This window comes from Psittacula echo (genome assembly GCF_963264785.1).
Source record: "Psittacula echo genome assembly, chromosome: 30".
Taxonomy (NCBI): Eukaryota; Metazoa; Chordata; class Aves; order Psittaciformes; family Psittacidae; genus Psittacula; species Psittacula echo.
Genome location: NC_137765.1, coordinates 1219775 through 1242670, shown reverse-complemented (window position 1 = coordinate 1242670; position 22896 = coordinate 1219775). Strand labels below are relative to the sequence as shown.

General features: G+C 64.6%; 2 protein-coding genes and 1 pseudogene across 3 annotated transcripts in view; 1 reads left to right on the top strand and 2 right to left on the bottom strand.

Annotated features, from left to right (window-relative positions):
- Positions 1–28, top strand: part of ZNF653 (zinc finger protein 653) — a gene marked incomplete at its 3' end in the record, with an annotated part of 4358 nt that extends 4330 nt beyond the window's left edge. Inside the window, exon 6 of the mRNA XM_080636208.1 lies at positions 11–28. Within this exon, the coding sequence (XP_080492334.1) occupies positions 11–28 (18 nt within the window). The remainder of the gene's footprint in view (positions 1–10) is intronic.
- Positions 29–434: 406 nt separating this feature from the next.
- On the bottom strand, positions 435–1873 carry LOC308231098 (glutaryl-CoA dehydrogenase, mitochondrial pseudogene; annotated as a pseudogene). The gene is made up of 4 exons (XR_013958976.1): positions 1840–1873; positions 1329–1424; positions 1073–1207; positions 435–589 (listed from the first exon to the last, which is right to left on the bottom strand). The product of XR_013958976.1 is annotated as a glutaryl-CoA dehydrogenase, mitochondrial pseudogene (transcript).
- Positions 1874–2396: 523 nt separating this feature from the next.
- On the bottom strand, positions 2397–22464 carry MAST1 (microtubule associated serine/threonine kinase 1; the record flags this gene model as incomplete). The annotated part of the gene is made up of 26 exons (XM_080636207.1): positions 2397–2947; positions 3816–3985; positions 4069–4205; positions 4701–4823; positions 5363–5592; positions 6808–7211; positions 7445–7569; positions 8094–8203; positions 8956–9078; positions 9545–9646; positions 10983–11148; positions 11231–11363; positions 12017–12155; positions 13177–13385; positions 13813–13895; positions 14058–14125; positions 15138–15267; positions 15702–15803; positions 16561–16767; positions 17313–17388; positions 17721–17884; positions 18627–18705; positions 19647–19719; positions 20772–20860; positions 21973–22004; positions 22426–22464. The coding sequence occupies 26 exons, from the start codon at positions 22462–22464 to the stop codon at positions 2397–2399; spliced, it is 3864 nt and encodes a 1287-aa protein (XP_080492333.1).
- Positions 22465–22896: the final 432 nt, after the last annotated feature.

The following is a 22896-nucleotide window of genomic DNA, read 5'->3' as shown; positions in this document are numbered from 1 at the left end:
AAACCCATAGAGATCATACAGACCATAGAGACCCCATAGACACCATAAAGACCCACAGAGATCATAGAAACCATAGGGACCATAGAAACCCCATAGGGACCATAGAGACCCCATAGAGACCCATAGAGACCCATACAGACCATAGAGACCACAGGGACCCCTAGGGATCATAGGAACCATAGAGACCTCATAGATACCATAGGAACTACAGGGCTCATACAGGCTCATAGAGACCCCATAGGGAGCCATAAAGACTGTAGAGACCATAGAGACCATAGAGACCCATAGGGACACACAGACCATAAAGATCATAGGAACCATAGAGACCACAGAGACCCCATACAGACCATAGAGACCCCATAGAGGCCCCCCATAGAGACCCTCCATAGATACCCCATAGAGACCCCATGGGAGACCCCGTGCCCCCAACTCCCTCACTGGCTCCAGAATGACCCCAATTGCCCCCCCCCAAAAACCCCTTCAACCCCCCCAAACTCCCCCCCATTCAAGGGGGTCCCCCCCTCACCTTTAATGGTGCATCCCAGCACCCCCAGCTCCCCCAGCTCAGACACGACCTCCCGGTCAAACACTGGGGGGGGGGGAAGGCAAAGTGGGGCGTTATGGGGGGGGAGCAGTGGGGACCCCCCTTACTCCTACCCCCATAATGGGGGGGATAGGGGTGGTTTGGAGGTGGGGGGGGGGGTGATTCTGGGGCAGCTTGCAGGTGTTTTGGGGCTCTTTTTGGGGGGGTTTGCTCTGTTTGGGGGCATTTGGGACTGTTTAGGGCTGGTTGGAAGCATTTTAGGCTCTTGGGGGGCTATTCTGGGCTGCTTTGGGACTCATCTGGGTTGGTTTGGGGCTGGTTTCAGGAGGGTTTGGGGTCCCGGGGCTGGTTTTGGGGCTGTTTGGGGCTGTTTCAGGTACCCTCCTCGCTGTTCCCCCGCAGCCACTCCTGGAGGGTTTTGGTTACCGGGGGTGATTTTGGGGTGATTTTAGGGGTTTCCGGGGTGGCGGGAGCTGATTTTGGGCCCCTTTAGGCCGTTTGGGGCTGTTTTGGGGCCGTTCCGGGTACCCTCCTCGCGGTTGGCCCGCAGCACCCTGGGCAGCAGCCGCTCCTGGCTGTACTTGCGCAGCGCATCCCGCAGCAGCCGCTCCTCGGCGCTCAGCAGCTCCTCCAGCCCCAGCGGGTCGCGCCAATCGAAGGCGCCTTTAGGGGGGGGGGTTCACAGCGCTATGGGGCAGCCCCACAGCACCCGGCCCATAGGGGGCAATGGGGGGGGGGGGGCTCAGATACTCCCCCCCGCCCCCCCTCCAGCGTTTGAACTCACCCGCGGCGGGAGAAGCGGGGGTCGAGCCCCCCCAGCGCACCCCGCTCCGGGCCCGGCGCAGCAATGGGGCAGCGACACGAAGCGCCATGGGGGGGGCTAAGGGGGGGAAAGGGGGGGGTGGGACCCACAACTGCCCCCCGACCCTTAAATACCCCTCATAGGCCACCAATACCCTTAAATACCCCCCATAGGCCACCAATACCCTTAAATACCCCCCATAGACCCCAAATTGCCCCCCCGACTCTTAAATACCCCCATAGGCCCCCAATTGCCCCCACGACCCTTAAATACCCCCCACAGACACCCAATTGCAATCCTAGGCCCTTAAATACCTCCCATAGACCCCCAATTGCCCCCCCCAACACTTAAATACCCCCATAGGCCCCCAATTGCCCCTCCAGGCCCTTAAATACCCCCCATAGGCCCCCAATTGCCCCCTCAGACCCTTAATTACCCCCCATAGACACCAATTGCCCCCCGGGACCCCCCCATTTCCCCCCTCCCCCCGCACCCTACGCGCTCAGCGGCGTTGAACGGGGCCCGGCGGCGCCGTGACGTCACAGGGGGGTGGGGGTGGGCGTGACGGGGGCGTGGCGTTAACCCGCGCGTGGCCGGGACCCCCGGAGGGAGACGGTGGGGGGGGGGCGGGCTCAATCGGAAGAGTTCGGGGGGGATCGGAGGCGTTCGGGGATAATCGGAGGACACCCCCCCCCACCCCCCCCCAATGCTCGGAGCGGGGTCGGTTCTGCACCGGTTTTATTGAACCCCGGCCCCCCCCCCGCCCCGGTCCTTGATTTTAGGGGGGGGGGGTGGAGATCGTTTGCATAGCGAGAGCGAAGGGGGGGTGATGACGTCACGGTGGGTCACAGCATCATCCCTTTGGGGGGGGCGCATGCGGGGGGTCCCCCTATTTACAACCAGGGGGGTTCCCCTTTTAAACCACGTGGTGGGGCCCCCCCATTTACACCCTGGGGGGGGTCCCCATTATACACCATGGGGGAGGTCCCCCTATTTACACGCGGGGGTTCCCCTCCCCTCCTCTATTTACAGTACAGGGGATGGGGGGGGTCAGCGCCCCGGGGGTGCCCCCCCCGCCGCCCCGCTCCCCGCGCCGGGCCCCACCACCACGATGGGCACCGGTGCCCCCCCCCGCCGCGCCTGTTCGTGCTCCTGCACCGGGCTCAGCGCTTTGGGGGGGCCCCGCGCCCCGCGCTCGGGCCCCTCGGCCGGGCTCTGCAGCGCGGGGTCCCCCGGGAACTCCTTCCCTTTGCGGGGTCCCGGGGTGCCCCCCCCGGCCGCCGCCGCCGCCGCTCCCCCGGGCCCCGCCGGTGCCACCGAGGCCGCTTTGTCCGGGGCTCCGCGCCGGGCCGGGCGCGGGGATTCGGCCGCCCTCGGGTGAAGCTTGGCGGGGAAGGCGGGCGGGGAAGCGGCGGGCGGGGACGGGGTGTGCGCCAGCGGCGATAGCGGGATGCTGCCCGCGGACTTGCAGCGCGCAGCCCGGTACTGGCGCTGCAGCTTCGGAGACAGCCCCTGCAGGGAGCTCGGCCGCAGGTGGGGCCCGGCCGGCGCCGGCGATGGCGGAGCGCTGGAGCCCGGGGAGCTGCTGGGCGGGGACGCGCCTGCGGCGCCCGCGGGTCAGCAACGGGAACGGGAGCGGGGACGGGAACCGGGACCGCGCTGCTCCCGCAGCCCCCCCCCCCCCCCGGCCACGCCCTCTCCATTGGTACCGCCCCCCTCGCTGAGGCCCCGCCCCTTATACTTTGGCCGCGCCCCATCCGCCTCGCTCTGGTCTTACAGCCCCGCCCCCTTGCTATGGCCACACCCCCCCGTTGCCACGGTCCCTCCCCATCCCGCGTTACCGTGGTCCCTCCCGCCCCCCCCATCCCGTTACCGTGGTCCCCCCCATTGCCCCGTTGCCGTGGTCCCTCCCGCCCCCCCCATCCCGTTACCGTGGTCCCCCCCATTGCCCCGTTGCCGTGGTCCCTCCCGCTCCCTCCATCCCGTTACCGTGGTCCCCTCCCATTGCCCCGTTACCGCGGTCCCTCCCGCTCCCCCATCCCGTTACCATGGTCCCCCCCATTGCCCCGTTACCATGGTCCCTCCAGCTCCCCCATCCCGTTACCATGGTCCCCCCCATTGCCCCGTTGCCGTGGTCCCTCCAGCTCCCCCATCCCGTTACCATGGTCCCCCCCATTGCCCCGTTGCCGTGGTCCCTCCAGCTCCCCCATCCCGTTACCATGGTCCCCCCCATTGCCCCGTTGCCGTGGTCCCTCCAGCTCCCCCATCCCGTTACCATGGTCCCCCCACATTGCCCCGTTGCCGTGGTCCCTCCCGCTCCCCCATCCCGTTACCATGGTCCCCCCCATTGCCCCGCTGCCGTGGTCCCTCCCGCTCCCCCATCCCGTTACCGTGGTCCCCCCCATTGCCCCGTTGCCGTGGTCCCTCCCCCCCCACCCCCCCCATCCCGTTGCCATGGCAGCCCCGTACCGGCGTCGGCGGCGCGCGGCGGGAGGGCGGGGTCCCGCGCGCGCGCGTGCGTGGGGGAGGCGGGGAGGCTGTCGGAGGAGGAGAGCGAGCGGCTCAGTGACGTCAGCGAGCGGCTCGTGTGCAGCAGCGACGCCTGGCGGGCCAGGTGGCGGAACAGCGCGCTGCGCCGCCTAGCGGCCGGGAGGACCGTCACTCCTTTCCGTTCTCTCTTCTCTCCCATCCCCCCCCCCGCCCCGGTTCCCCCGGTTCCCACCTCTCGTGGCCGCCGCCGGCGCCCCCCCGCCGGTTCCTCCGCGCCATCTTGGTGCGGGCCCCGCGGCGCCGGGCGGGGCCGAGCCGGATCGAGGTGTTCTCCAGCGGCGTCGTGGTCACCAGCACCTTGGTGCCGCTCTGGGGCAGCGCGGGGTCACCGGCACTGACCCCGCCGTGACCCCGCCGTGACCCCAGGACCCCAGCGTGAGTCCCCCTATGACCCCAGTGTGACCCCCACGACCCCTGACCCCAGTGTGACCCCTATGACCCCATTATCTTATGATCCCAGTGTGACCCCAGCGTGAGTCCCCCTATGACCCCAGTGTGACCCCCACGACCCCTGACCCCAGTGTGACCCCTATGACCCCATTATCTTATGACCCCAGTGTGACCCATGAGACCCCAGTGTGACCCCCATGACCTCTGACCCCAGTGTGACCCCTATGACTCCATTATCTTATGACCCCAGTGTGACCCCAGTGTGACCCCTATGACCCCATTATCTTATGACCCATGTTACCCATGAGACCCCAGTGTGACCCCATGACCCCTGAGCCCGGTGTGACCCCTGTGAGCTCCTGACCCACCGTGACCCCCGGGTGACCGCGGGGTGACCCCGGGGTGCCCGCTGACCTTGAGGATGAGCTCCACCACCTCGGTGTGCACCAGCCCGTGCACCGGCTCCCCATTGACGTGGGTGATGAGGTCACCGGCGCAGAGCCCGGCCTCCTGCGCGGGGCCCCCCTCCTCCACGTGCTGCCATGGCAACCGTGAGCACGTGACCCAGGGGTACCCCTCATCCCCCTCACTCCCACTGACCCCCATATCCCACATCCCATACCCCATATCCCATATCCCATATCCCATATCCCATACCCCATATCCCATATCCCATATCCCATATCCCATACCCCATATCCCATATCCCATATCCCATATCCCACATCCCATACCCCATATCCCATATCCCATATCCCATATCCCATATCCCATACCCCATACCCCATATCCCATACCCCATATCCCATATCCCATATCCCATACCCCATACCCCATATCCCATACCCCATACCCCATATCCCATACCCCATATCCCATATCCCATATCCCATATCCCATATCCCATACCCCATACCCCATATCCCATACCCCATACCCCATATCCCATACCCCATACCCCATACCCCATATCCCATACCCCATACCCCATACCCCATATCCCATACCCCATACCCCATACCCCACACATACCCCATGTACCCCACACCCCCCTCTTCCCCGCCCCGCGCGCTGACCCAGACCACGTGGTGCACGCTGTAGACGTCGCTGTCGCCCAGGTAGACGCGGATGGCGCGCAGGGTGAAGCCGAACTTCCTGCCGGGCCGCGGGATGGCGATGGGCGAGCGCGGCGCCGCCACGGCCGGGGCCAGCTCCCGGCCCGGGGACGAGTCCCGCGACGACGGGTCCGAGGAGAGCGAGCGCGGGGACATGGGGCTGCCGAGGGGCGAGGAGCCCGGCGCCTCCCCTGCGCCGCCCTTGGCACCGCGACTCCGGACCCAATGGGCACCCCCATGAGACCCAGGGCTGCCCCACTCACCCCAATGGGGACCCGCACCCATGGGGACCCAGGGCTGCCCCACTCACCCCAATGGGGACCCGCACCCACGGGGACCCAGGGCTGCCCCACTCACCCCAATGGGGACCCGCACCCATGGGGACCCAGGGCTGCCCCACTCACCCCAATGGGGACCCGCACCCATGGGGACCCAGGGCTGCCCCACTCACCCCAATGGGGACCCGCACCCACGGGGACCCAGGGCTGCCCCACTCACCCCAATGGGGACCCGCACCCACGGGGACCCAGGGCTGCCCCACTCACCCCAATGGGGACCCGCACCCACGGGGACCCAGGGCTGCCCCACTCACCCCAATGGGGACCTGAACCCATGGGGACCCAGGGCTGCCCCACTCACCCCAATGGGGACCCGCACCCATGGGGACCCAGGGCTGCCCCACTCACCCCAATGGGGACCCTGACCCATGGGGACCCAGGGCTGCCCCACTCACCCCAATGGGGACCTGAACCCATGGGGACCCAGGGCTGCCCCACTCACCCCAATGGGGACCCGCACCCATTGGGACCCAGGGCTGCCCCACTCACCCCAATGGGGACCCGAACCCACGGGGACCCAGGGCTGCCCCACTCACCCCAATGGGGACCCGCACCCACGGGGACCCAGGGCTGCCCCACTCACCCCAATGGGGACCCGCACCCACGGGGACCCAGGGCTGCCCCACTCACCCCAATGGGGACCCGCACCCATGGGGACCCAGGGCTGCCCCACTCACCCCAATGGGGACCCGCACCCATGGGGACCCAGGGCTGCCCCACTCACCCCAATGGGGACCCGCACCCATTGGGACCCAGGGCTGCCCCACTCACCCCAATGGGGACCCGCACCCATGGGGACCCAGGGCTGCCCCACTCACCCCAATGGGGACCCTGACCCATGGGGACCCAGGGCTGCCCCACTCACCCCAATGGGGACCCGCACCCATGGGGGACCGCACTGCACCAAGGAGGGGCCCCGGGGGGTTGGTGGTCCAGGGGTGGGATTTGGTGCCCAATGACAGGATTTGGGGTCCCGGGGTGGGATTTGGGGTCCCGGGGTGGGATTTAGGGTCCCGGGGTGGGATTTGGGCCCCAGTGACGGGACCGGGGTCCCGCTGCGGCACCCACCGCTGGGGATGATGACGGACAGGGCCGTGGCCGACGCGGACTTCGTGACCTTGCCGGGTCCGCGGGGGCTCCGTTTGTCCCCCGCCGCCTCGGGGCCCACCCCCGGGTGCCGCGGCCTCCGCAGGGGGGGGGGCAGCTCCCCTGGGGGGGGGGGGGGGCAGAGCGGTGGGGTCACCCCCGGCCCCCATCGCGGCCCCGCCCCATGGCCACGGCCCCCCCCCCCCCCCCCCCCCCGGTACCCACCTGGGTCCTCGCTGGCGCCCTCTGCGGGCCCCTCGCGCGGTTGCGCCCCGTTGCGGGCGGGCTCGGGCGCCCCCAGCAGCGCCGAGAAGCGGCGCCGCGCGCCCATGGGGGGGCTCCCGTCGCCCTCCGGGGGGGCCCCTTCGCCGGCCGAGGGGCGCTTCCTGCGGGGGCACCGGGGGGGGCGATTAAACACCAACCCCCCCCCATTGCTGCATCAACAGGACCCCACACCCCATACCCCATATCCCATATCCCATACCCCATATCCCATACCCCACACCCCATATCCCATACCCCACACCCCATATCCCATACCCCATATCCCATGCCCCATACCCCATATCCCATATCCCATATCCCATATCCCATATCCCACCCCCGCCCCACATCTCACAGCTCGGGGGACGCCGTTCGCCATCGGTCGCGGGGGGGGAACCCGTCCCTTCTGCCCTCGTCCCGGCGCCGCGCTCTCGGTGTCACCTTCGGGTCCTGCGAGAGCTGCTCCAGGCTGCTGTAGACCTGCACATGGGATGGACACACGTGTACGTGCGAGGTAACACACGTGTGCACGCATACATATAACGTGTGTGTGAACATACATGTGAGGTAACACACGTGTGCACGCACATACATATAACACGTGTGTGTGAACATACATGTGAGGTAACACACGTGTGCACGCACATACATATAACACGTGTGTGTGAACATACATGCGAGGTAACACACGTGTGCACGCACATACATATAACACATGTGCGTGAACATACATGCGAGGTAACACACGTGTGCACGCACATACATATAACACGTGTGTGTGAACGTACATGCGAGGTAACAGACATGAGCACGCATACATAACACACCCTGCGTGTGCACACAGGAGGCCAGAGGGAGCATGTCCGTGATGACCCAGTGGGGACCAGGGACCCCCCCACCTCCTTCCATCTCCCCAACGCCCCCCCCGCTGTCCCTATGTGCCCCCCCATCCCCCAATGACCCCCAATCCCCCCCCATCCCCCCCCCATCCCCCCCCCCCCCACCTTGCTGAAGCGGGGGGAGCAGGATGAGAACTGCCGGATCTCCACGGGCTCATCCTCGGTCGTGTCCTCGTCCTCGTAGGAGGTCACGTGCGGGAACCGGTCCGAGCGCGCTGGGGGGGGGGGACACGGGGGGGTGACCCCGAGGTGGGGGGGTCCCGATATTGGGGTCCGGGGGGTCCCAGTGGGGGGGGGCAGGGGGGACCCAGTGTCGAGGTCTAAGGGGGTGTCCCAGTGTCGGGGTCCCATGGGGGGTGTCCCAATGTCGGGATCTGGGGGGGTCCCTGTTGGGGTCCGGGGGGGTCCCAATGTCAGGGTCTAAGGGGGGGTCCCAGTGCTGGGATCTGAGGGGGTTCGGGGAGGTCCCTATTGGGGTGCGGGGGGGTCTCGTGGGGGCGTCGCGGGGGGGGTCCCTGTTGGGGTCCGGGGGGGAGGCCCCAATATTGGGGTCTGGGGGCTCTCAGTGTGGGGGTGCGGATGGGGGGGTCCCAGCGTGGGGGTCCCAATGTCGAGGTCTAAGGGGGGGCCCCAGTGATGGGGTCCCGGGGGGGGTCCCAATGTCAGCATCTGGGGGGGTCCCTGTGGGGGTCCCGGAGGGGGGGTCCCAATGTCGGGATCTGGGGGGGTCCCTGGGGGGGGCCTCGGAGGGGGTCCCTGTGGGAGGGTTCCCCGGGGGGGTCCATGTTGGGGTCCTCGGGGGGGGTCCCAGTGATGGGGTCCCGGGGGGGGGTCCCAATGTCGGGATCTGGGGGGGTCCCAGTGATGGGGTCCCGGGGGGGATCCCAATGTCGGGATCTGGGGGGGTTCCATGGGGGGGTCCCTGGGGGGGGGTCCCTGTGGGGGGGTCCCGGGGCTCCCCCCTCACTGTCGAAGTAGCTCGTGTCCTCCTCGGACTCGAGCTGCGGCACGAACTCCGCTTTCTGCCGCAGCAGCCCCGTCCAGTCCAGAGCCGCGAAGAACGCGTGCGCCTTCACCTCCTGAGCGCCCCCTGCGGCCGGGAGGACCCACGGCGGGTATGGGTCAATGGGCGGTTATGGGGTCCGGGGGGGTTATGGGGTACATAGGCGGTTATGGGGTCCGGGGGGGTTATGGGGTACATAGGCGGTTATGGGGTCCGGGGGAGTTATGGGGTACATAGGCGGTTATGGGGTCCATGGCAGTTATGGTTCCATGCGGTCCATAGGAGTTATGGGGTCCATAGGGGTTATGGGGTCCGTGGGGGTGATGGGGTCCACTGGGGGGTTATGGGTCCATGGGGCTTATGGGGTCCATGGCAGTTATGGGTCCATGGGGTCCATAGGAGCTATGGGGTCCATGGGGGTTATGGGGTTCATGGGCAGTTATGGGTCCATGGGGGTTATAGGGTCCATAGGGGTGATGGGGTCCATAGGGCGTTATGGGGTCCATGGGGGTTCTGGGTCCATGGGGGTTCTGGGGGGTCCATGGGGTCTCACCAGCGCCGAGGCGCCGCAGTGGGTCGGGCTGCAGGAGGCAGGAGATGAGGTGCTGAGCATCGGGGGGCAGCGCCTCGTCCCCCTCCGGCCACAGGATCTCGTCTGGCGCAGGATGGGGACACGGATACAGGGATACAGGGATACAGGGACACAGGGACATGGATACAGGGATACAGGGACACAGGGATACAGGGACACAGGGATATGGATACAGGGATACAGGGATACAAGGACATGGATACAGGGATACAGGGACACAGGGATACAGGGACACAGGGACATGGATACAGGGATACAGGGACATGGATACAGGGATACAGGGACACAGGGATACAGGGACACAGGGACATGGATACAGGGATACAGGGATACAAGGACATGGATACAGGGATACAGGGACACAGGGATACAGGGACACAGGGACATGGATACAGGGATACAGGGACACAGGGATACAGGGACACAGGGACATGGATACAGGGATACAGGGATACAGGGACATGGATACACGGATACAGGGATACAGGGATACAGGGACATGGATACAGGGATACAGGGACACAGGGATACAGGGACACAGGGACACGGATACAGGGATACAGGGATACAGGGACATGGATACAGGGATACAGGGACACAGGGATACAGGGACACAGGGACACGGATACAGGGATACAGGGATACAGGGACATGGATACAGGGATACAGGGACACAGGGATACAGGGACACAGGGACATGGATACAGGGATACAGGGATACAGGGACACGGATACAGGGATACAGGGATACAGGGACATGGATACAGGGATACAGGGACACAGGGATACAGGGACACAGGGACACGGATACAGGGATACAGGGATACAGGGACATGGATACAGGGATACAGGGACACAGGGACACAGGGACACAGGGACACGGATACAGGGATACAGGGACACAGGGACATGGATACAGGGATACAGGGATACAGGGACATGGATACAGGGATACAGGGACACAGGGATACAGGGACACAGGGACACGGATACAGGGATACAGGGACACAGGGACACAGGAACATGGATACAGGGACACAGGGATACAGGGACACAGGGACACGGACACAGGGATACAGGGACACAGGGACATGGATACAGGGATACAGGGACACAGGGACATGGATACAGGGATACAGGGACACAGGGACATGGATACAGGGATACAGGGACACAGGGATACAGGGACACAGGGATACAGGGATATGGACACGTGAGCGCAAGGACGCGGCTGCCAACCCCAGCCCATCCCCGCGCCTGCCCCTGCCCCCTGTCCCCATCCACGTGGGCCTGACGTGGCCACCTCCGTGTCCCTGTGCCCCCGCTGTGTCCCCGTCCCCATCCCAATGCTCACCTATCCCACACCGCCCCCTCCTCCCCCCCCCGTACCCCCCCGTACCGGATATAACCTGCCCGAAGAGCTCCTCGGGGGTGTCTCCGAAGAACGGGACGCAGCCCACCAGGAATTCATAGAGGACGATGCCCATCGCCCACCAATCCACCGGCTTCCCATAGCCCTGCCGCAGGATCACCTCGGGCGCGATGTACTCGGGGGTCCCGCACACCTATGGGGCAGGAAGAGGGGCGATGTCGCCCAGGGCACCCCCTGCCCTTCCCCACCGCCTCCATCCCAATGCCAATCCCAACCTGCTTATCCCGGAATTCCCGGGCATCCTTCTCCATGTGCCCCTCATAGAGGTTGGTGGTGAGGCTCATCAGCCCCATCTTGGAGAGCCCGAAGTCCGTCAGCTTCACGTGGCCCAAGGAGGTGATGAGGAGGCTGCAGGGACCCACGCATGGGGATGGGACCCACGCATGGGGATGGGACCCACGCATGGGGATGGGACCCACGCATGGGGATGGGACCCACGCATGGGGATGGGAACCAAGCATTGGGATGGGACCCACGCATTGGGATGGGACCCATGCGTTGGGATGGGAACCAAGCATTGGGATGGGAACCAAGCATTGGGATGGGACCCACACATCGGAATGGGATCCACACATGGGGATGGGATCCACACATGGGGATGGGATCCACGCATCGGGATGGGACCCACGCATGGGGATGGGACCCACGCATGGGGATGGGACCCACGCATGGGGATGGGAACCAAGCATTGGGATGGGACCCATGCGTTGGGATGGGACCCACACTTTGGGATGGGACCCACACATCAGAATGGGATCCACGCATCGGGATGGGACCCATACGTTGGGATGGGACCCATACGTTGGGATGGGACCCACGCATGGGGATGGGACCCACACATTGGGATGGGAACCAAGCATTGGGATGGGACCCACACATGGGGATGGGATCCACGCATCGGGATGGGACCCACGCATGGGGATGGGACCCACACATGGGGCTGGGAACCAAGCATCGGGATGGGACCCACAGATCCCCCCCATGCTGGGGTCCGGACCCACTTGTCGGGCTTGAGGTCGCGGTGGACGATGCCGTAGTTGTGCAGGTACTCGAGGGCCAGCACGGTCTCGGCGAAGTAAAGCCGGGCCAGCTCCAGCGGCAGCGCCCCGATGTGCTTGAGCAGCGTGGCACAGTCCCCGCCTGGGGGGGCACAGGACATGGGGGGCACAGGATATGGGGGGCACAAGGGATGTGGTGGGATGCGGCTCCGTGCATCGCGGCATCGCTCAATGAGCACAAAGAGCCCACCCGAAGGGTTTTGGATGGGGAGAAAGCCCTCCCTGTCGCGACATGGACCGGTCTGTCATGACATGAGTCAAACCCATCGTGATGTAAATCACCCTATTGTGGCATGAACCACCCCACTGTGACATAAACCAGTCTGTGTCAGGATGGCTGAACCCATATCACAATACCCAGCCCAGTATCATGATACCCTGGCCCCACATCACCTAATATTGCAATACCCAGCCATATATCATGATACCTTGGCCTCATATCGTGACACACAACCCAGTATCATGATACCCTGGCCCCACATCACCTAATATTGCAATACCCAGCCATATATCATGATACCTTGGCCTCATATCGTGACACCCAACCCAGTATCATGATACCCTGGCCCCATATCACCTAATATCGCAATACCCAGCCATATATCACGATACCTTGGCCTCATATCGTGACACCCAACCCAGTATCATGATACCCTGGCCCCACATCACCTAATATCGCAATACCCAGCCATATATCACGATACCTTGGCCTCATATCGTGACACCCAACCCAGTATCATGATACCCTGGCCCCACATCACCTAATATCGCAATACCCAGCCATATATCACGATACCTTGGCCTCATATCGTGACACCCAACCCAGTATCATGATACCCTGGCCCCACATCACCTAATATCGCAATACCCAGTCATATATCACGATACCTTGGCCTCATATCGTGACACCCAACCCAGTATCATGATACCCTGGCCCCATATCACCTAATATTGCAATACCCAGCCATATATCACGATACCTTGGCCTCATATCGTGACACCCAACCCAGTATCATGATACCCTGGCCCCACATCACCTGATATCGCGACATCCATCGCAGTATCACGACGCCCCAGCCCCCCCCCCCCCCCCGACCTCGCACCTTCCACGTACTCCATGACCATGCAGAGGTGGCGGCGGGTCTGGAAGGAGCAGAAGAGGCTGACGACGAAGGGGTTCTCGGCGAAGGTGAGGATGTCGCGCTCCACGAACGCCTGCTCCACCTGGTTCCGCAGCAGCAGGTTCTGTTTGTTGATCTTCTTCATGGCAAAGCGCTGCCGCGTCGCCCGGTGCCGCACCAGGTACACGGCCCTGCCCGCACACGCGTGCCGTTAGCATGGCACCGGACACGGGATCGGTCCCATCCCATCCCATCCATCCCTGCCCGCACACGCGTGCCGTTAGCGTGGCGCCGGACACGGGATCGGTCCCGTCCCGTCCCATCCATCCCTGCCCGCACACGCGTGCCGTTAGCGTGGCACCGGACACGGGATCGGTCCCGTCCCATCCCATCCATCCCTGCCCGCACACGCGTGCCGTTAGCGTGGCGCCGGACACGGGATCGGTCCCATCCCATCCCATCCATCCCTGCCCGCACACGCGTGCCGTTAGCGTGGCGCCGGACACGGGATCGGTCCCATCCCATCCCATCCATCCCTGCCCGCACACGCGTGCCGTTAGCGTGGCGCCGGACACGGGATCGGTCCCGTCCCGTCCCATCCATCCCATCCCCGCGCACCCGTAGGCGCCGTTGCTGATGAGTTTGATGGTCTCGAAGTCACCTTCGCCCGGGGGCTTCTTGGTGCGAGCGGCGGCGCGGCCCTGAGGGGAGATGGAGCAGGAGGAGGATGAGGAGGGATGGGGAGGGATGGGGAGGGATGGGGAGGGATGGGGAGGATGAGGAGGGATGGGGAGGGATGAGGAGGATGAAGAGGGATGAGGAGGATGAGGCAGGATGGGGGCACACGTGGTGCTGGTACCCACCTCAGCACCATCATCAGGCTCTGGTGTGTTGGTGCCGCTGCTGTCACGCTCCTCAAGGTGCGTCATGTCTGTGGGACACGGGGTGTCATGGGTGTATGGGGACATCATGGGGTGTCGTGGGTGGGGGGGACATCATGGGGTGTCATGGGGGGGGACATCATGGGGTGTCACGGGTGTATGGGGACATCATGGGGTGTCATGGGTGGGGGGGACATCATGGGGTGTCATGGGGGGGGACATCATGGGGTGTCACGGGTGTATGGGGACATCATGGGGTGTCATGGGTGTATGGGGACATCATGGGGTGTCATGGGGGGGGACATCATGGGGTGTCACGGGTGTATGGGGACATCATGGGGTGTCATGGGTGTATGGGGACATCATGGGGTGTCACGGGTGTATGGGGACATCATGGGGTGTCATGGGTGGGGGGGACATCATGGGGCGTCATGGGTGTATGGGGACATCATGGGGTGTCATGGGTGGGGGGACATCATGGGGTGTCACAGGTGTATGGGGACATCATGGGGTGTCATGGGTGGGGGGGACATCATGGGGCGTCATGGGTGTATGGGGACATCATGGGGTGTCACGGGTGTATGGGGACATCATGGGGTGTCACAGGTGTATGGGGACATCATGGGGTGTCACGGGTGTATGGGGACATCATGGGGTGTCATGGGTGGGGAGGACATCATGGGGTGTCACAGGTGTATGGGGACATCATGGGGTGTCACAGGTGTATGGGGACATCATGGGGTGTCACGGGTGTATGGGGACATCATGGGGTGTCATGGGTGGGGGGGACATCATGGGGCATTGTGTGTAGGGGGCATGGGGTATCTTGGGGGGCAATATGGGCGAGCACGTGTGCGCAGGGACACAGGGCATCATACATGTGCAGGGACACACGTGTGGGGATGCAGCTCCTCACACACACGCAGTGACCCGGGGCATCACACACACGCAACACCCCCATGACCCACCCCACACGCACACATGTTCCACCCTTCCCACCCCACCTCCAACACGCGTGTAACCGCCCCAGAGGCATGTGCTAAGCATGTGCTAAGCATGTACCGGGGAAGGGGTCCCGCGCCAGCCCCAGCTGCCCGATGATGTAGCGGGGGATGTCGGCCTTGAGCCGCCCCTCGCGGGCCTGGCCCTCGGCAGCCGCCAGCAGCTGATAGAACTCGGCCGGGTCGAACTCCTGCGCCAACACGGCTCGTCACGTGTGTGCCGGGCACGCGCACGCCTCGTCACGTGTGTGCCGGGCACGTGTGTGTCGTGTGTCATGGCCCGCGGGGAGCACACGTGTGCATGGCAGCGGTGATGGGCACACGCCTGTGGTCCCCGCGGTGGGAGCCAGGGTGCGCCGTTGCCATGGTGACAGGGACGTCGCTATGGCAACGGCGACACTGGCTCCTCGTTGGCTGGGGGGCTGGATGGGCTCGGTCTGATTGGATGGGTGGGATGGGGATGGGATTGGGAGGGGATGCGGAGGGGATGAGGATGGGGTGGAGATGGGATGGGGATGAGGATGGGGATGGGAATGGGATGGGGATGGGAATGGGATGTGGATGGGAATGGGGATGAGGATGTGGATGGGGATGAGGATGGGAATGGGGGTCCCGGGGGTCTCACCAGGCACTCGAGCAGCCGCGCAGGGCGGGAGATGATGATGAGGAGCTTCTTCACCAGTTGGGTGATGAAGGCCACCTCCTCCGACTCGGAGCGCTCATAGGCCTGGGGGGGGACACAGGACAGGGGGGGTCACGGGAGTGCTGGGGGATGTTGGAGGGGTCCCATGGGGTGCCTGATGGGGGTGCTGGTGGGTAACATCGGGCCCCGGTGGGTCCCCATTAGGTGTTGAGGGTGCCATTGGGACTAATTGGGTGTTGGTTGGCCCCCACTAGGTCCTGTTGGGCCCCACTTGGTAGCAACACTGGGTCCTGCTGAGCCCCATTTGGTGCCGTTGGGCCCCATTGAGTCCCGTTGGGTGCTACGAAATCCCAGTGGGTGCCATTGGATCCCATTGGGTCCTATTGAGTCCCATTGGGTCCCGTTGGGTCCCATTAGATCCCGTTGGGTCCAATTGACTCCAGTTGCATCCTATTGAGTCCCATTGGACCCCACTGGGTCCTGTTGAGTCTCATTGGGTCCCATTGGATCCCATTGGGTCCCGTTGAGTCCCACTGGGTTCCATTGAGTCCTGTTGGGCCCCAATGGGTCCTGTTGAGTCCCACTGGGTCCCATTGGATCCCATTGGGTCCCATTGAGTCCCATTGGGTCCCGTTGGTCCCACTGAGTCCCATTGGGTCCCGCTGGGTCTCGTTGAGTCCCATTGGGTCCCGTTGAGTCCCACTGAGTCCCACTGGGTCCCGTTGGGTCTCGTTGAGTCCCACTGGGTCCCATTGGATCCCATTGGGTCCCATTGAGTCCCATTGGGTCCCGTTGGTCCCACTGAGTCCCACTGGGTCCCGTTGGGCCCCGCCGTGCTCACGTCCTGCAGCAGCCGCTCCATGTTCTCCTGCAGCTCATAGAAGTAGCCGGCGGTGATGAGGCCGTGCCGGGCCTTGGCCAAGCAGTCGCGCGCCAGCTCCACCAGCTGGTGCTGGATGAAGCTGAGGGCACCATCGGCCAACGGCGTCCCCCCGGGGCCGCAGCCGCGCACAAACTCCTCCAGCCGCTCCTCCATCTGCGCCGTGGCCTGCGGGACCCACGCGAGCCCCATTGAGTCCCATTGGGTCCCACTGAGCTCCCGTGGGTCCCATTGAGTCCCATTGGGTCCTATTGAGCTCCCTTGGGTTCCATTGGGTCTCATTGAGTCCCACTGGGTCCCATTGAGTCCCATTGGTCCCATTGAGTCCTGTTGGGTCCCACTGAGTCCTGTTGGGTTCCGTGGAGCTCCTTTGGGTCCCATAGAGTTCCCTTGGGCCCCATTGAGTCCCATTGGGTTCTATTGAGTTCCCTTGAGTCCCATTGAGTCCCATTGGGTTCCTTTGAGTCCCGTTGGGTCCCATTGAGCTCCCTTGGGTCCCATTGAGCTCCCTTAGGTCCCACTGAGTTCCCTTGTGTCCCATTGAATCCCATTTGGTCCCATTGAGTTCCCTTGGGTCCCATTGAGTCCCATTGGGTTTCATTGGGTTCCATTGAGTCCCATTGGGCCCCACTGATCCCACAACGTCCTCCAGTGCTCCATAGCCCCCCCTCAACCTCCTCCAGTGCCCCATAGACCGCCCCCCCGGACCCCACCTTGGGGAATCGCTCCTTGTAGACGTGGTTCATCATCACGATCTCATTGTCATGGGATGATGGCGAGCGCCCAGGGCTGGGGGGGGGACACCGGCAGCACCCATGGGACCCACGGTGCCCCTCTGGCGTCCCCATTGCCTCCACATGGGTGTCCCATCACCCTCTTGTGTCCCACCCCATGGTGTCCCCCCCCATTCCCCGTAGGCCCCCCCCCAACCCCTGCTCACCCCATGGTGCTCCCCATGCTCTTTATACCCTGTTCCCCAATGCTCCCCTCAAGGTGACCCCATCCTCCCACCACCCCCATTGCCCCATGGTGCCCCCAACCCCTACCAGACCCCCCCTTCCCATAGACCCCCATTGGTGCCCCCCATTCCCCCCCCCCCCTAGTGGTGTCCCCGGCCCCACCTGAGGCTGCGGGAGCGGGGCCGTGGGGCCGGGCCCCCCCGGGCCCCCCCCTCGTCCTCGGCCAAGCTCTCGGAGCTGCCGAAGTGGCGCGAGAGGAAGCGCAGCTCCTCGGCCGTGGGCTGCGCCGGCAGCTGGTGCAGCCGCTCCTGCGACGAGCACGACGACTGCGCGCCCGCGTCACCGCCCGCCCCGCCGGGCCCCACCGAGCCCCAGAGACACCCAGAGAGACCCCAGAGAGACCCAGAGAGACCCCAGAGAGACCCCAGAGAGACCCCAGAGAGACCCAGAGAGACCCCATAGAGCCCCATAGAGACCCCATAGAGACCCCATAGAGACCCCATAGAGACCCAGAGAGACCCCAGAGAGACCCCAGAGAGACCCCATAGAGACCCCAGAGAGACCCCATAGAGACACTCAGAGAGACCCCATAGAGCCCCATAGAGACCCCATAGAGACCCCATAGAGCCCCATAGAGACCCCAGAGAGACCCCATAGAGCCCCATAGAGACCCCAGAGAGACCCAGAGAGACCCCATAGAGACCCAGAGAGACCCCATAGAGACCCCAGAGAGACTCAGAGAGACCCCATAGAGACACAGAGAGCCCCAGAGAGACCCCATAGAGACCCCAGAGAGACCCAGAGAGACCCCATAGAGACACTCAGAGAGACCCCATAGAGCCCCATAGAGACCCCATAGAGCCCCATAGAGACCCCATAGAGACCCCATAGAGCCCCAGAGAGACCCCATAGAGACCCCATAGAGACCCCAGAGAGACACATGGAGACCCCATAGAGACACATAGAGACCCCATAGAGACCCCAGAGAGACCCCAGAGAGACACATAGAGACCCCATAGAGACCCCATAGAGACCCCATAGAGACACATAGAGACCCCATAGACTCACCGAGACGGTGGAGCTGGGGGTGTTGGTGCCATAGCCGGAGGAGGGCAGTGAGGCCAGAGACCAGCGGCGCCCATCGGCACTGGGGAGGGCACGGGGGGGGTATTTTGGGGGTGCCCCCCCCGATTTCAGATCCCCCCCATGTGTAGTGGGGTCCCCCGATTGATCCCGGCCTCCCCATTGATCCCAGCCCCCCCATTGATCTCGCCCCCCCCATTGATCTCGCCCCCCTCCCATTGATCCAGCCCCCCCCATTGATCCAGCCCCCCCCATTGATCCCGCCCCCCCCATTGATCTCGCCCCCCTCCCCCATTGATTTCAGGTCCCCCCCCCATTGATCCTGCCCCTCCCCATTGATCCCGGCCCCCCCATTGATCCTGCCCCCCCCCATTGATCCCGGCCCCCCCATTGATCCCGGGCTCCCCCCATTGATCCCGGCCCCCCCATTGATCCCGCCCCCCCCATTGATCCCGGCCCCCCCATTGATCCCGGGCTCCCCCCATTGATCCCGGCCCCCCCATTGATCCCGGGCTCCCCCCATTGATCCCACCCCCAAATTGATCCCGGCCCCCCCCATTGATCCCGCCCCCCCCCTTGATCCCGGCCCCCCCCATTGATCCCACCCCCCCATTGATCCCGGCCCCCCCATTGATCCCGCCCCCCCCCATTGATCCCGCCCCCCCCATTGATCCCGCCCCCTCCATTGATCCCGCCCCCCCCATTGATCCCGCCCCCCCCATTGATCCCGGGCTCCCCCCATTGATCCCGGCCCCCCCATTGATCCCGCCCCCCCCCATTGATCCCGGGCTCCCCCCATTGATCCCGCCCCCCCCATTGATCCCGCCCCCCCCATTGATCCCGCCCCCCCCATTGATCCCGGGCTCCCCCCATTGATCCCGGCCCCCCCATTGATCCCGCCCCCCCCCATTGATCCCGGGCTCCCCCCCATTGATCCCGCCCCCCCCATTGATCCCGGCCCCCCCATTGATCCCGGCCCCCCCATTGATCCCGGCCCCCCCTCACCGTCGGGAGGAGGCGAAGGAGAAGTGGGGGGCGCTGGGGGAGAAGTTCCGGGGGCTGTCGAGGGGGCTGCTGCCTGCGGGGGGGGAGGGGGGGAAGGGGCGGGGCTACAGCGTGACGTCACCCCTGCCCGCCCAGGCCCCGCCCACCCCCAGGGAGGGAGGAGGCAGGAGGAGCCCCAGGGGATGGGACCTGGGGGGGGGGAGGTTTTGGGGGCCCCATAGGGGGGGCCTGAGGGTTATTGGTGATTGGGGGGGGGGTTTGGTCACGTGGGGGGGTCCCCAAATCTACCTGGGGGGGTTGGGGTGTGAGGGGGACAAAGGGCTCTTTGGGGGGGGGGTCTCATTGAGTGGGGGTTCTTATGGAACCCTAGGGGGGGTCACTATGGATCCCTATGGGGATCCCTGGGGGGGTCCCTATGGATCACTATGAGGAGTCTCTATGGATCCCTATGGGGGTCCCTATGGATCACTATGGGGGGGTCCCTATGGATCCCTATGGGGATCCCTATGGGGGTCCCTATGGATCACTATGGGGGGGTCCCTATGGATCCCTATGGGGGGGTCCCTATGGATCACTATGAGTCCCTATGGATCCCTATGGGGATCCCTATGGGGGTTCCTATGAATCACTATGGGGGGGTCCCTATGAATCCCTATGGGGATCCCTGGGGGGGTTCCTATGGATCACTATGGGGGGGTTGCTATGGATCACTATGGGAGGGTCCCTATGGATCGCTATGGGAGGGTCCCTATGGATCCCTATGAGGAGTCCTTATGGATCCCTATGGGGGTCCCTCTGGATCCCTATGGGGGTCCCTATGGATCACTATGGGGGGGTCCCTATGGATCGCTATGGGAGGGTCCCTATGGATCCCTATGAGGAGTCCCTATGGATCCCTATGGGGGTCCCTATGGATCCCTATGAGAAGTCCCTATGGATCCCTATGGGGGTCCCTATGGATCGCTATGGGAGGGTCCCTATGGATCCCTATGAGGAGTCCCTATGGATCCCTATGGGGGTCCCTATGGATCGCTGTGGGGGGGTCCCTATGGATCCCTGTGTCTGTATGGATCAGGGCTCAGTGGAGGGGGGTGAGGAGCGCGGGGGGGCCCGGGGGGGTCTCACCAATGTGCCCCGGTAGCGGCGAATGGGGCCGGGGCAGGGTGGGGGAGGTGCTGGTCAGGATCAGGCTCTTCCGGTTGCTCGTGCGGCAGCTGGGGAGGGGGGGGAGTTGGGGGGGGGGGGTCGGCACCCCCATAACCCCCCCCGGCCCCCCCCGTGTGTGGCATCACTCAAAGGTGCCCTGGGGGGGGGGTCATGGGGACCGGGATGGAGGATGAGGAGGGAGGGGGGTGAAGATGGGGCTGGAGAGGGATGAAGGCTGAGGATGAGGAGGGAGCGGGTACGGATGGAGAAGGGCCTGGGGATGAGGATGGCGATGGAGGAGGATGAGGACGGAGGAGGGATGAAGGCTGAGGAGGGAGAGGGGATGAAGATGAGGATGGAGGGGGATAGGGATGGAGAGTGATGAAGGATGAGGAAGGAGAAGGAGGAATGGGGAATGGATGAAAGCTGAGGATGAAGCAGGGATGGGGATGACGATAGGGATGAGGATGGGGATGGGGATGAAGCAGGGATGAGGATGAGGATGGGGATGGGGATGAAGCAGGGATGGGGATGAGGATGGGGATGAAGCAGGTATGGGGATGGGGATGAAGCAGGGATGGGGATGGGGATGAAGCAGGGATGGGGATGGGGATGAAGCAGGGATGAGGATGAGGATGGGGATGGGGATGAAGCAGGGATGGGGATGAGGATGGGGATGAAGCAGGGATGGGGATGGGGATGAAGCAGGGATGGGGATGGGGATGAGGATGAAGCAGGGATGGGGATGGGGATGAAGCAGGGATGGGGATGGGGATGAAGCAGGGATGGGGATGGGGATGAAGCAGGGATGGGGATGAAGATGAAGCAGGGATGGGGATGAAGCAGGGATGGGGATGGGGATGAGGATGAAGCAGGGATGGGGATGGGGATGAGGATGAAGCAGGGATGGGGATGAGGACCCCGGTACCTCTTGCTGCGGCGGAACATGGCGCTGCCGGACCGGGGGGGGGCACCGGGGGGAAGTCGGGGGGGGGGAGGTTCGGAGGCTCCGGGGCGGCGGCGGCAGCTTGGGGGGGCGGGGGGGGAAGAGCGGCGGCTGCAAAGGGGAGGGGCGGGGGGTGGAGCCTGGGCGGTGTCGAGGGGTGATGGGGGGTGATGGGGGGCAATGGGGCAATGGCGGGCAATGGGGGGCAATGGGGGGCAATCGGGGGGTCCTCACCTGCTGCTTTTCCGCGGCAGGGGCAGATCCTTCTGCAGAACAGGCCAAAGGGTGGGGGGGGCCCCGGCCCCCCCCGATCCAGACCCACCCCAGCCCCGCATCCCATTGGGGGGGGGCCACCCCAAACCCTTCCTATTGCTATGGGGGGGGGACCCAAACACCCCCTCCTCCCTTAAAGCACCCCCTTATGTCTGCACCCCTCCAATCCGGTTACCCCCGGTTCCCCCCGCATCCTCCTCGGTACCGAGCCCGCATCCTCCCCCTCCCCCGACCGAGCTTCCCGGTACCGGGGCTGCATCATTGCCCGCCCCCCCCATTCGCCGTTCTCGGTGCAGGCCCCCCCCGCACCGGGCCTACATCCCCCGTTACCGATGCCTCCCCCCCGTTACCGATGCGCCCCCCCCCGTTACCGATCCCCCCCATCCGGTCCCGATATCCCCCCCCCTCCGGTACCTGCAGCCGCCGCCGGCGGATCACGCCCGAGTCGTCCATTGCGGAGCCGGGGGGGGGGGGGGACACACACGACGAGTCCCGGTGCCCCCCCCTCAACCTCCCGCCGCCATCCGGACCCCCGGGATCGCTCCGCCCCCCCCAGGCCCCGCCCAGCCCCGCCCGGGGGGGGGATGGTACCAATGGGGGGGGGGGTTTAACCCTTGCGGTACCCGGACCCCCCCCCCATCATGTCCCTGTGCGCTCGCCCACCCCTCTCGTTGCTGTCCATGGTCCTGAACAGGCCCCGGGTCCCCTTTGTTGGGGGGGGGTTGTGGCCCCCCCCTTCCCGGTTTATCCCTATAATCCACCGGGATTGAGGACACGGCCCGATTAACGGGGGGGGGGGGCACAAACACCAACGTGGGCCCCCCCGTTAATATGGGGGACACCCCCAAAAGTAGGGAGCCCCAAAAGAGCCTTCCCCATAGACAA